Source organism: Sebastes umbrosus, chromosome 8 (genome assembly GCF_015220745.1).
Source record: "Sebastes umbrosus isolate fSebUmb1 chromosome 8, fSebUmb1.pri, whole genome shotgun sequence".
NCBI lineage: Eukaryota > Metazoa > Chordata > Actinopteri > Perciformes > Sebastidae > Sebastes > Sebastes umbrosus.
In genome coordinates this window covers 19,534,587-19,547,661 of record NC_051276.1, presented here as the reverse complement: position 1 = coordinate 19,547,661, position 13,075 = coordinate 19,534,587, and the positions used below count along the sequence as shown (strand labels likewise).

The following is a 13,075-nucleotide window of genomic DNA, read 5'->3' as shown; positions in this document are numbered from 1 at the left end:
CACAGGAAGTAAAGAAGAAGTCGTTTTGATGGTTGAAATATATAGAAATATAAAATAGAGTAATTCAATAAGAAAAGTTACCTGGTGGGGTTCTGATAGGGCTGTAACTTTGACCTGTGTGACATTCTTCTTGTCTAAAAAAAAAAGGAAAAACATTACATATTGTGGTTAACTATACAGTAAAGCCGTTTATACTCAAATGTGTTTCTAATCTGCTCTGTCAACCTTACTGCTGTGTTAAATGTATTTTAATTTTTTTTGTTAAAATCAACAGATGTTTTTCCTCTCCGGACATAATGAGATCCATATAATGCAATATAATACATTCCCTGTTTTAACAACAATATATTATGCAGTCATTTTTATTTCTTACATTTTAGAATACTCACAGGCCTGTGCTTTTCTTCAGCCGGCCGGCTCTTGAGTTCATGTGTTTGTGTTGTCACTTGGTAACTGTGGCCTCCTTGAGTGGGGTGTGCTTGTCTGCCACTGTGAATTTGTCAACACAGTAATGTGAGAATAATGCATTGTATAGTTACATGGTGAAGCAGCTTAGCTCAGCAAACCAAAACATCGAGTGTGAATATTACTTAACTGCTTAACAATCAAGCTGGAGTGGAGATACAGGTATCATATGAAACAAGAAAACCTAAGGAATCTATTGTTACCATGTCATGCAAGCTTGTCTGGAAGAATGCTAAATAATGGTACGAAGTTACCCTAAATTTTGGTGAGGAAAAACTGGCATGGCCATTTTCAAAGGGGTCCTTTGACCTCTGACCTCAAGATATATGAATGAAAATGGGTTCTATGGGTACTCATGAGTCTCTCCTTTACAGACATGCACACTTTATGATAATCACATGCAGTTTTGAGCAAAACCTTGCAGTTGTTTGCATGCAGTACAAATGTGTTATTTTCACCCATTCTAAAAATAGTGTATTTGAATATTTCTGCATGCTGGGGTCCCTAAACAGTCTTTGAATTGCATAAATTAGGTATGACTGGAAAGCTGAGACTCGTGTGGATCCAATGAGCCCAATTGTATTCATGTGTGATGATGTTAGTCCCCATAACATTTCATTGTGGTGAGATGATGAGCTGATTCCCATATCGGTCCACAAAATAGCAAATCAAATCTCAAGGCAACTGCTCTCAAAACATATCTTACTTTATAATTCAGAAATCTGTTTAGTAAAAAAACATTTTTTTAATGTAGCCTAATGGTAACTTTTAGTCAGGTCTTCACTTCTCTATTATCATTTTTCTCTGATGTATAGTAAGCTATTAAATGTTTTTTTCTTCAAACAATTGGGTTTCATTTGGTGTCTTTTTGTACATGGCACTCCCTTTCACTGGAGTTAATCATTATAAATGTATGGTTTCAAGTTTTCATTTATTAAGCCTTAACGGTCTATTGTATTTTTCTATTGTATTTCTACTAAGAACAACAATCATGCCCTCCTGGGGTGGTCCTTCTAATGCAGCTGAATGTGGCTAACTACAGATTACACACGTAAATTATAGCATATTATCATTTGATTAACATTCTATCTGAGCTTTGTATTAATCATTTTAATCTACATTCAAACCAATAACAAACTCTAACAAATGTTTTGCCCACAGAACAGTTGCATAACTTCAGTATAGCTGTTCATTGGCCAGCACTTCAGGCAACTGTGGCTGCAGCCGGCTGAGGATGGAAAACAGAATATGTTATTATTTGAACTCGGCACAGGCAATAAGGGAATATTGGCCAAATCAGCTCTGTATCCCTTCCCTCGGCTGTTTCATAGCACACAATAAAACTAGCTATCCATTCAACAACTGAATGAATTACGAGAGGCATGACTCAACACGGTGAAAATTGCCTTATTATGTTTAATTTAACCAAGACCTGACCTACATTATCATACAGCGTGACTCAGGCTGTTCTAGTAGTGCCACTGAATTTCATGCAATTGCAGTCAGTGGACATGATTCAGAGTATTTTAAGTGTCTGTTTGTAGGTGTGTGCATGCACAGCCACACACACACCGATTCAGTCTCTTATCAACAGAACCAGGATCATTAAAAGAAACGGCCTGCTCACTGCAGACTCATCCGTTATCCAGAAAAGCCGATGGTAGCTGAAAGCAATTGTTTGGCTCACATGCTTTCATTTCCATTTAGTTAACTGAGAGAGGGGGTTCATGGTAGTCTACTGTGTTGCTGCCAGTGCCCTCCTGGTTGTAATTAAAGTGTTTTATTTGATAGGATGGATGAGATATCAACCAAAGGGATCCCTAACTCGTTATTGGAATCTCATCTCTTGTCTGATTTACATCCTAATTACTCATAGACGTGTCTATATGTCAAAAAAAAGTTACATGGATTATTCTTTCATAGAGGCCAATGTTGCCATAACTCACCAAGCATTGACGGCTTATTTTCATTTTCTCGTTATTAGAGGATCGAGGCCAAGAGCTCGCAACAGAAGGCTTTGTCAGCGCCACTCACACCTTCAGCATCACTCCTACAAGTGATGGTCGTATCACCAAGAAGTCTCACATGAATAAATGTCCAACACAAGTCCTTGGACTCTAAGTTGCTCTGTGCAATGGGATGAAGTTCATCCAGTTATAACATTCCCCCTAAGAATCACATTTTCATCAGCCCTGTTTGCACATTAAAGGTCACTCTGTGACCTCTTTTTATGCGTGCCACAGAGAGTTAGATGGAAAGAGGTATTCATTCTTGTAATTATTGTCTATGCGTGTTTGTGTTTACGTGATACCGGGCACAGTGTTAACCGGGGGGACGGAAGAGGCCAGCGCTGAAACAAGGGCCAGAGGCGAAGACGTAATGAGTTATTATAACACACAGCAGCAGCACAGCATCTAAACAGAGAAGAGGCTGTTCAGCGCTGCCTGCACGCTGCTGCATGTGGGTGATAACATTCATTGAAGCCTGGCCTATTTGACAGGGAGAACATATCCAGACATGGACATAGTGCAAGAACCTCAGGCCACAGAAAGAGAACACGTCTTTAAAACCTCCGAGGTTTCGGACACACTGTCTCAGCTTTAAAGATTTACACCAAGGTCACTGCTTTGAATTGAAAGAGTGAATCTATAGAGGCTGAACATCACCAGGCACAATCTACAAAGAGATAAACCCAGATCAGATGGGGGGTGACAGAGGATCCACAGTTTTGAATTATAAACATCTCCACGAGGCATTGTGGGGTTGCAGTTATGCAATCACCAGCATACAGATTATCCAGTCAAGTGACATGGTTGGCCAGAGGGAGGCGCGGTGCAGCCTTTCGTCCTTCATTTGAATAAGAGAACAATTAATGGGGAAGTTGAGTAAACCCTTGTAAAGCACAGACAGTGGACAGAGCAGGCACGCAAAGACAACAGAGAGGAGCGTTTACCAAGCATTTTTTTTTTTATGTTTACTTGTAGAAGTCACTCACTCTGCATGTGCTCCAACTTTTCACCACTGAGCTGAGTTAAATCTTCCAATAGATGAGGTATATTGCTTTCTGTCAAACAAGCACTCTGCACAGTGTGAGACATAAAATTGAGTGCTGCCTGCATAGGCTTTCGTTGAGGAGACTAACACCCCCCCCCCCTCATCATCCCACTGTGCGTCTCCTTCTTGGCGCTCTGAACTGATCATCAGTAGAAGTGCTCCAGAGCTGCAGCAGCAACTGTGTGCCATCCTTCCCACTATTCAGAGTGTGTTGCTCAGGCTGGCTGGCTGCTGCACAGGCACCATGGAGCAGCAGCAGAAATCACCTAAGGATGAGAGCAGCAGCGCCAAAGGACACGAGTCTCTGTCCTACCAGCGGAGGATGTGGAAGAATTTCCAGGAGAAAACCAAGCCATGGCTCAGTCCGAAACTGGGATCGGAGCGTCGGGGGGCTGCAGGGGGCGCGGAGGGCAGCAAGAAGGAATCGGGGTTATGGATGTTTAAGAGGAAAAAGAAACAGCTGGACCGGGTGTTTTCGTCGTCTCAGCCCAATCTGAGCAGCTCTGAAAGAGATAAGAAGTCCCATGGAAGCGACGCGGTGCCCGGTACCAGCAGCAGCAGCAGCAGCAGCGGAGGTGGAGGTGGAGGTGCGCATCCTCAGCATCCTCTTGGAGCAGCTTCTGGAGCCACTGGGAGCAAACCGGAGCTGACGGCGCACGGGAGCCCCAAAGTCCCCGTGCACTCCAAGCTGATCATGTACCAGCAGAAGAGCTCCTCTCTCGGCTCGGCGTGCTTCGAGAAGCTGGTGGTGGTGCAGGACCCGGCCGCGCTGCTGGTGGCTGCAGAGGACGAGCTGCTGCTGCTGCGTAAAAACGCAAGTGATTCTGTGAGTAAAGATGCATTGTGGTGTAAAATGCATTTATATAGCAGCTTTTCTAGTCTTCCGACCACTCAAAGCTCTTTACACTACATGTCAGCATTCAGACATTCATACACTGATAGCAGAGGATATTAAGGTGCCCACTTTGCCCATCAGGATCTAATTGAAATACTCATTCACACACACCGATGGTTATGCAATTTGGGAGCAATTTGGAGTTAAGTGTCTTGCTCAAGGACACATCGACATGTGACCCGGAGCAGCCGGGGATCGAACCACTGACCTTCCGATTGGTGGACAACCTGCTCTACCTTCTGAGCCACAGCCGCCCACAAAACACGAATCATGTTGTACATTATCTCTTTCTATCAAGTAAGCCTAAGGCTGTCGTAAAAAAAATAAAATCCATACCAATTCCAATACCCTGGAAATTAAATAAAGGAGACAAGTTTCATGATGGTTGTGCTGCGACGTGCTCACTGATCCTATCCTGTGATGCGCTCATTGATTTGCTGGTCCACTGCTTTCTTTACTCTGTCCTGTAGCTTGTAGGGCTGTATGGGGCCATATGACTACGACCAATGCTAGTGTATGTGATCACAAGCAACAACAAGCTTGCATCACAAGCTGCTTGGTTTTGTTATCATGTCACCATCACAGTCACCCCATTGCTACATATCCTGGCTGTGTATTTCAATTACAGACTCCCTGATAAGACTTCTACATATGCATCTGATGTCAACCTCCTTTTGCCCGCTCACATGCATTTCTATAGGGATTGTCCACATAGCTTCACAGTCCATCTGTCACAGTGTCCTTGCCAGAAGACAGAGGCTGCACCAGGCATGCTCAAAGGTTCATCGTGCGTTTCGTTTTCAGTGGCCAGCCACCAGCAGTGTTGGAAATTGATGGCAGGTGTATTCCCACACACTCAACGTGCTGAGTCAGGGTGCCCTAGGAGAAACAGAAGCCTATCAAAGGGACATGTCAGCTAGTTGTGAAGGCTACATTCACAAAAATGACATATAGAGCCCTAAAGGTCTGCCAGAAAAGTTTTAAAGCGGCAGTATAGGCTGAATATTTTTGGGGAAAAATTCCATAATAACCTTTCAGCATATTGTAATTCAAGTGTTCTGAGAGATAACTAGAGTTCTGCACCTCCTCATGGCTCTGTTTTCAGGGTTTAAAAAATCTAGTCCATGACAGGAGACTTTGGTCAATCACAGGTCATTTCAGAGAGAGAGCGTTCCTATTGGCTGTTCATTCAACGGAGGCAGATGTCTATCACTTGCGAACTCGATGAAACGGTCAAACTAGGTAGCACTGATCAAATATGATCAATATTCTGTAACTGTAATGCCTATTTCTCTACTGTTTAGCTGTAAAATGAGAAAGTTTGCTCCGTCTGGTGGGCGGTGCTTGGTATTTCCTCAACTGATCTCAACATGTCCGCCGAGTCACAAACTTTCTTTTGACAGCTAAACAGTACACTACAAGATGTTACTGAAAACATTTAATGCAAGAAATAGGCATTACAGTAACAGAATATTGATTAATATTTGATCAGCGCTACCTAGTTTGACCGTTTGATCAGAGTTTGTGAGTGATTGACAGCTGCTCAGAGACAGCAGGCTCCAAGCTTGGCTCTGATTGGTTGTTTTCCTCCAGTCTGTGAAATCTTGCAGATGCCATTAGGAGCATCTGAGGACACCTAGAGGACACAGAGGCACATGATTTTTTTCAGATTACCTTTCTTATGCACTACTGTCAGGACATAGTTTTATAAAAATACCTTTTTTTTAATCATGTTTGCTCCAGTTCTACCTACTGCTGCTTTAAGTCTTGGTCAGATCATATGGAAAATGCTGTCTGATGAAAATAATAAGGAAAGTGGACCCTTGTCCCCTGATAATAGTCCAATTCAACAGTCCATTTCAGACCGGCTGTTCTGATATTTAACAGTACCGTCGATATAAATTATACAGATACAGTGTGCCCATAAGTGCATTCTGTTTCAGTGGCAGCAGTTATTGCAAAGCTTTTCATCTCACCACTCTTGAAGTGTTCCAGGCCTGCGTTTCTGAGCATCATCCAGAACGCTGTCTAAAAGTAATTTAGCATATGAGTACACTTATCCCCACTGAAGTTAGGGCCAAAGATCTCATATCCATTAAATCTCTGTAGTGCAGTGTGGTGCACGCAGCAGAAGAGGTAAAATAAAGCAACTGTTAATGACTTCACTGAAACTGATCTTGCAGCTTCATCACAGCACTTACCAGGTCAGTTACATAATACGCAGGGATCTCACTTTGCCAAATAAAGTCTGAGCGTTCAGCCCGAGCCGTTAGTTTCCTCCTGTTGTTGCCATCTTTATCCAAGCTTCTGTTGTTCATTTGTTGGATTTTCCACTTAGGAGGATAGCGGTAGGAAACACTATACTTACAGTGACAGCATCATCTTTGCAGGTTTTAGCACAGTCAGTGATTGTTGTTGTTAGCTTGACTGTATGCATGTACAATCACAGATGTAAGATGATAAACAGTATGATCTTAGTCTATTAGCCTATGTGATGAAGTTAGATGAAGAAGAAATGAGAAAAGATGGCATGAGATGATGGGTGAGGAATTAAAGGTGATGAAGACAGATGAGACAGGGTTAGATGTAATGAGAGGATGAGATGAAGTCAACCGAGATAAGATGAGAGATGATGATGTGATGTGTGATAATATGAGATTAAGATGAGAGGAAAAGGAGGAGATAAATACAGATGAGATTTGACATACTTTTTGAATACCTGGAAGGAAATCAACTATTAAACACTCAACATCACAACACAAGGGCAATCTATAGCTAAAAATGTCTACAGCTGATACACGTGCATTTTTGTGCATGCAAATTGATTGCATATATTTGCACGTGCATTATTGACGATGCACTTATGTGCTGCCTAAACACTTTCCCAACCCAACAAGGATTATAACTCAAAGTCACACACTTTTACAGTCATCCACAAATCCAGCATTAGCTGAGTGTGTACAACTTTTCATTACTAAAATGAGAGCATAAAGCTCCGAGCCACAGTTTCATAAATTAAGTTTAACCATTTCACAGTTTGATTTGGAAAGTAAGTGGTGGAAGGGATTAGTGCCAAGTTCGGGGAAGTCATTTCATTAGCGACTCAATAGAGAAAAACAATAAGCCCATCTAACTTTTGCCTGCAATGCAGGGCAGTTAGATTTGAATGTGTGTGTATATTTCTGTAGCCTATGTTATGTGTGTGTGAAGGCTACAATATGTCTGTTTTTCACTTGGAAGAGGAAGTTAGTATGGGAACTGTATTTATCACGTTCTTCCTCATTCTGTCTTTCTAATTGTACGTGTCACGTTTTACAGGAATTATCCCTTCTTAGTCTCTTATTCCATTTTTAGGCTAATAAGTTTTATTGGATCTACAGAGGTTTCAATGTTTTTCCATACATGCACGTTTCAGGTCATTATCACTTAATTCAAGTCTAGTGTCAACTCTGTTACCTTTACTAAATGTTTACAGTAGCCTACATCATATTGATGGATCTTATTTTCTCCCACGCTTGTGTCAGTTGAGCTACTTGTCGGATTTCACACTGTTCTGTCCTTCTCTGGTGTGGTTAGCTCTCTAACCTTCAGTCTCAGGCAGAGTTTTCCCTTTCATCATTACCTGAGTGACCTGCTAGAAACCCAATGTCAAGAACATTACTTTAAAATAATATTGACCGGGCTGGGGTTAGCTTTATTTTTTATGCCCTGATCTTGCAACAAGAAAGAACAAAAACAAAAACAAAGAGTAGAACAGGTTTCTACTCCAGATTGGGTTTCCCTGACTGTTTTTCTTCCTTTAGGCTTTTATTACAACTGATGAGTTTGGCCTCATTAACAAAATATTGTTACTTTATCAGCCAGTAAAGCAAGCCATCCGCTATTTGCTGTATAGCCTACATTGGAAGGCTTTGGAAATAAGAATTTAAAATTTTTCCAAATTTAAAGGGACTGTTTGTAACTCCTTACACGTATAAATCAATCTGAGTCGGAGTGCCATGCGTGTTCGCGTGTGGCTACGCTGTTCAGACTCAGACTCCAACACAAACTACACGGAAACACCAAAACCGCCAAGTTATATCTAGTGAAACCCGGTCTCCCCCGCGTCCTCCGACCGCGGCCAACACTGTAAACAGTGTTGGCCGCGGTCGGAGGACGCGGGGGAGACCGTAGCTTTGGTCTCCAGGGCCGGAGTCTCTGCTCTACTCAGCTCCTTTGCTTGCCTGCCTACCTTCAATCAGCTCGCGCCACCTCACGTGCATGCGCGCACACTACAAACTGCAGAAGAGTTAGTTTAGCTCTGAGAATATCTAGTGAATGTACAGTGGACGTCTGTGCAGAAATAACTGCTGCAGGTCCTCCAGACCAAAAGAGGCTTTCCGTGTCTTGTGAAGTGACGGGGCTCTGCAGCGAGTAACGTTATCGTCTCTGACCGGATGCCGGTGTCTCCCTGTTCCCTCCGACCGCGGTCAGGAGGCTGAGGCAGGAAAAGCCAACATTAGGATCAGCATTGATTCATGGAGAGACCTTCGTCTGGTCAGCTAACATTACTGCCAAGCAGGTGAAATATAGAGTGATATTGTGGTTTTAGCTGACATGTGTCGCCTCACTGTTTTGAGCGATGCTCGTTCATGCCTATGTACAGCGAGTACAAGCGCGAACCAGACGCTGACTTTCAATGACTTAACGGCCACAGGTGTCGCTGTTAACAAGCATTTCCGATTCTTACAAACAGTCCCTTTAAGTGGATTTCAGCAAGTGAAATGGGTAATCAAGACCATTCAATATCTTTAGAACAATTAAAAAATAAAATTAAAAATAAAGTAAATAAATAAAACAAAAATAAAAAAAAGACATATCAGAATATTTTGATACCCAGTCAAATTAATGAAAGCAATACAATTTTGAAATAAATTGTGTCTGAAAACAAAATCGGACATTCAGATCCTGCACATAAATTGATTTGGTCCTACTATGGAAGAGTGCAGTCTTATTATTTATTTATTTATTTATTTATGCATTTCTTTTTTTGTCCTTTAATTATTTTTCTGCCCTCTTTTATTTTTGTTATTATATTATTTTTTTATAATTTAAGTTATCTCTCCTATCCAATTGTGCCTTGTATGTTAGAAGTATTGAGTTTAGATTACAATGCCTTAATATTTGTAAATGAATTATCTTCAATAAAAAAAAAAAAAGAAATGTGGTCCCCTCCATATTGGTCGTCTGCATCTGCACCTGCATCAATTAGCTTAATTAGCAGTGGCGGCTGGTGGATTTTTTTTTGGGTAGGGCCAATCAATTTCAACAAACATCCTAGTACGATTCAATGCAAAAAAAGGTATCAAAAAGCGCTACTAGTGCTTGGCTGTTCCATTGTCATGCCGTTAAAATGGGCTGTGAGAGAAGAGAAGTGGAGAGAAGCGAGAGACGAGAAGACAAGATCACGCGAGAACTGACATGAGCCCTGACGAGAACAGAGAGAGACACGTGAACGTGCGCGCGCACACCATGGGCCAAATCAGTTTGGCCCTCCCGGAAGTCTTTTTTACGGCGCTGATTGGATGAATTGTATGTCATTCATGCTTGTAATCATATATCTTTAATCAGTGATTGGCTGTACTGCTTATTAGACCCGCCTTCCTTGGGCCAAATCCATTTGGCCCCAGAAAGTGCACGTGCAGCAGAGCAGCTGAGAGGTGCACTAGCAGAGAGTTCAAGGAGGAAAGCAGATATTTGGCGCAGTTATCCTATTTTACAAATATTACGGGTATATTCCATAGGTCAAAAACACACATATTGACAATTTTTAGAATTTTTAGAATTAATAATTTTATAATTTTTTTTTTTTTTTTTTTTTGGTGGCTCAAGGTGGGTGGGGCCAGGCCCCGTGGCCCTCTATTGGCCGGCCGCCACTGTAAATTAGCCAACAGTTACGTCTCGTGACCGCTAGTCTAAACTACCTGTATGGAGGCCAGGTTACAACGTTAACGGCACCTGAAGAAATACGCACACGGATACTACATGGTCGATAAACGAGAGAAGTCAGTGGAGCTCAGAGGCAAACGAAGCTGCGTGGCTACTCTATTCAAACATGAACATTTCGGTGCCTCTTCCGCCTCAGTGTGAACACGTGTTTGCCACACTTTATGGACGTGTTCATCAACAAACATCGAGAAAACATCCATGCTTCACACAGGGAAGGCCCAGTTAGCACAGCTGTCCTATGAAAGAGACCCTAGAAGATCCAAAACAGACATTATTTAATGGTGAGTGAAGCTTTGGCATTGTTTTCTACTTGCTTTTGTTGGACTTGTAACTTTACAATGTTCTGTACATTGCACTCATCTTCATCAGCCATGCTTTCCTATGTGTTGTCACTTGAAGTGTCGCTGTCCATGGCATTTGAATTGTGGATGTGATGATAAGAGCATGGAGGAGAAGAGGCATAGCAGCATCTTGAGCCATACTAGTAGTAGTGTGGCCTCATTAAATGGACATTAGTGGATTCGACCTGTACTGATACAGAAGCTCTGGTCGCCTTTCTTTATCATCTCCAGTCAGTTTAGTTGTATATTTGTCTCCATGTTTAAATACAAGATAAGATATTCCTTTATTAGTCCTGCAGTGGGGACATTTGCAGTGTACAGCAGCAGAGGGGATAGTGCAAAAAACAAGATGCATCAGCTAACACAGTAAAAAAGAGCTAAACAAAGTGTAACAAAATATGAACCATTTAAATAGAAGGAAGTATAAAAATAGGAGCAGTATCTACAGTATTGATAATAAACAGACTATTAACAAAATTGCACAAGTGGAAAATGATATTGCACAGTGAGAATGAATGAATGAATGAAACTAGTAAAGATCTGCTGGCAAGCTGAAATGAAAAAAGATTAAAACAAAAAAATAGAAAAGTGTGATGAGAAAAACAGCATTCAAAGTTGCACAAATTCATTAGGACCTCAAATATATATTATTTGTGATCATTTTTTTTTTATTGACACCATTCATTCAATACAGGCATATTACTGATACTGAGTAACTATCTGATGGTGTGAAAAGTCCCTCTGGCAGAAAGAGGAGTAAGGCTTTGTGAATGGCTTTACCCAGGTCAAAAGGTAGTATACTGTAAATATAGTTTAAGTATATTAAAGCTATTACAAGTATATTTGTACTTTTGGTGCTTAAATTAAAGTATATTTAACATCTCAGAATTGATTAGTACTTGAGTAAATGTACTTAGTTACATTCCACCACTGGTGACAGTTATGAAGCTGTGACACACAGTAGACTGTTCAGATATAATCTGTGTGTCAGATTATTTGATTTGAGACAGAACCCCCCCCCCAAAAAAAAAAAAAAATGCTCTGAACCCTGAATCTCACCTGGAGTCTACCTGCCAGTGGAGCATATCCTCCGTGCACACGCACGTCCATGCCTGGCAGCTAGACTCTGAAACAAGGCTGAGGCCTGGCGCCTACGTGCCAGTGGAGCACCATGCGTGTGCATGCTGCTCCACTACCACCCTGCTCTCAGGACACTTCGTGCACCGCAGCACGCCCATGCCTGGCAGTTCCGCCACGGATCCTCTGTTCAACCTCGGGTTGCGATCAGACGATTTAGCCCGTGGCGAGGTACAGCCTCCTCTGCCGAGACTCACAGCCTTGTCTCCGGCGTCTGACAGAGATGTTCAGAGCTCTCCAGGTCTCCACAAAGGGAGACCTGGAGCTTAGAGGAATGAGAGAAACGGGTCCTATAAGTAAACTCGGTTTTGGTCGCACATGACGTCACTTATGACGTCACACAAAACTTGGAACATAAGCCCCGCCCAATAACTCCTCTGTGACGTCGTACATGACATCACAGAAGATAAGAATCCCCACAAAAACTGTGACGTCAATGACAGATAATCAGCACTAAATTACAGTCAAATCAAATGGAGCAATCAAATAAGATAAGTTAAGATAAGATATTCCTTTATTAGTCCCGCAGTGGGGAAATTTGCAGTGTACAGCAGTAAAGAGGATAGTGCAAAAAACAAGATGCATCAGCTAACACAGTAAAAAAAAGAGCTGAACAAAGTGTAACAAAAATATGAACCATTTAAATAGAAGGAAGTATAAAAACGGGAGCAGTATATACAGTATTAACAATAAACAGACTATTAACAAAATTGCACAAGTGGAAAATGATATGCACAGTGAGAATGAATGAATGAAATTCCACCTGAAAATATCAGGTTATGTCAGTTTTTTGGTGTGTAAGTGGTCTACTGGGAGCATTGCTAGTTGTGGAGTCTGACAGCTGCAGGAAGGAAGGAAGGACCTGCGATCCTTCACACATTTTGTGTGGAGCAGCCTGTCGCTGAAGGAGCTCTCCAGTGCTGAGATGGTGTCCTGCATTGGGTGGGAGTCATTCTCCATCATGGATGACAGCTTAGCCATCATCCTCCTCTCCTCTCATCATCATCCTCCTCCTCTCCTCTCCATATAGTAGAGAACCTAATCATGACATAGTTTCTGAGCGCTTGTACTTTTCCTATGAATATGCAATTAGTTTTAGTATGCACAACATGTTGTATTTTCACATCTCTTTTAATGCAGGATGGACAACCACTCCACCTGTCTTAATTTTTGCTAAGATGCTGGAAGAATCAAT

General features: G+C 41.8%; 1 protein-coding gene across 6 annotated transcripts in view; it reads left to right on the top strand.

Moving 5' to 3' along the window:
• The first annotated feature begins 2,965 nt into the window (after nucleotides 1-2,965).
• Nucleotides 2,966-13,075, top strand: part of mctp1a (multiple C2 domains, transmembrane 1a) — a 139,495-nt gene continuing 129,385 nt past the window's right edge. The window contains exon 1 of one of the 6 annotated variants that reach the window (XM_037777649.1): nucleotides 2,966-4,345. In XM_037777649.1, the coding sequence (XP_037633577.1) occupies nucleotides 3,764-4,345 (582 nt within the window). In that variant the 5' untranslated portion in view covers nucleotides 2,966-3,763. Of the gene's footprint in view, nucleotides 4,346-10,356; nucleotides 10,684-13,075 lie in introns of those variants that run through there. The other 5 variants (XM_037777651.1, XM_037777648.1, XM_037777652.1 and 2 more) reach the window with 5 other exon arrangements.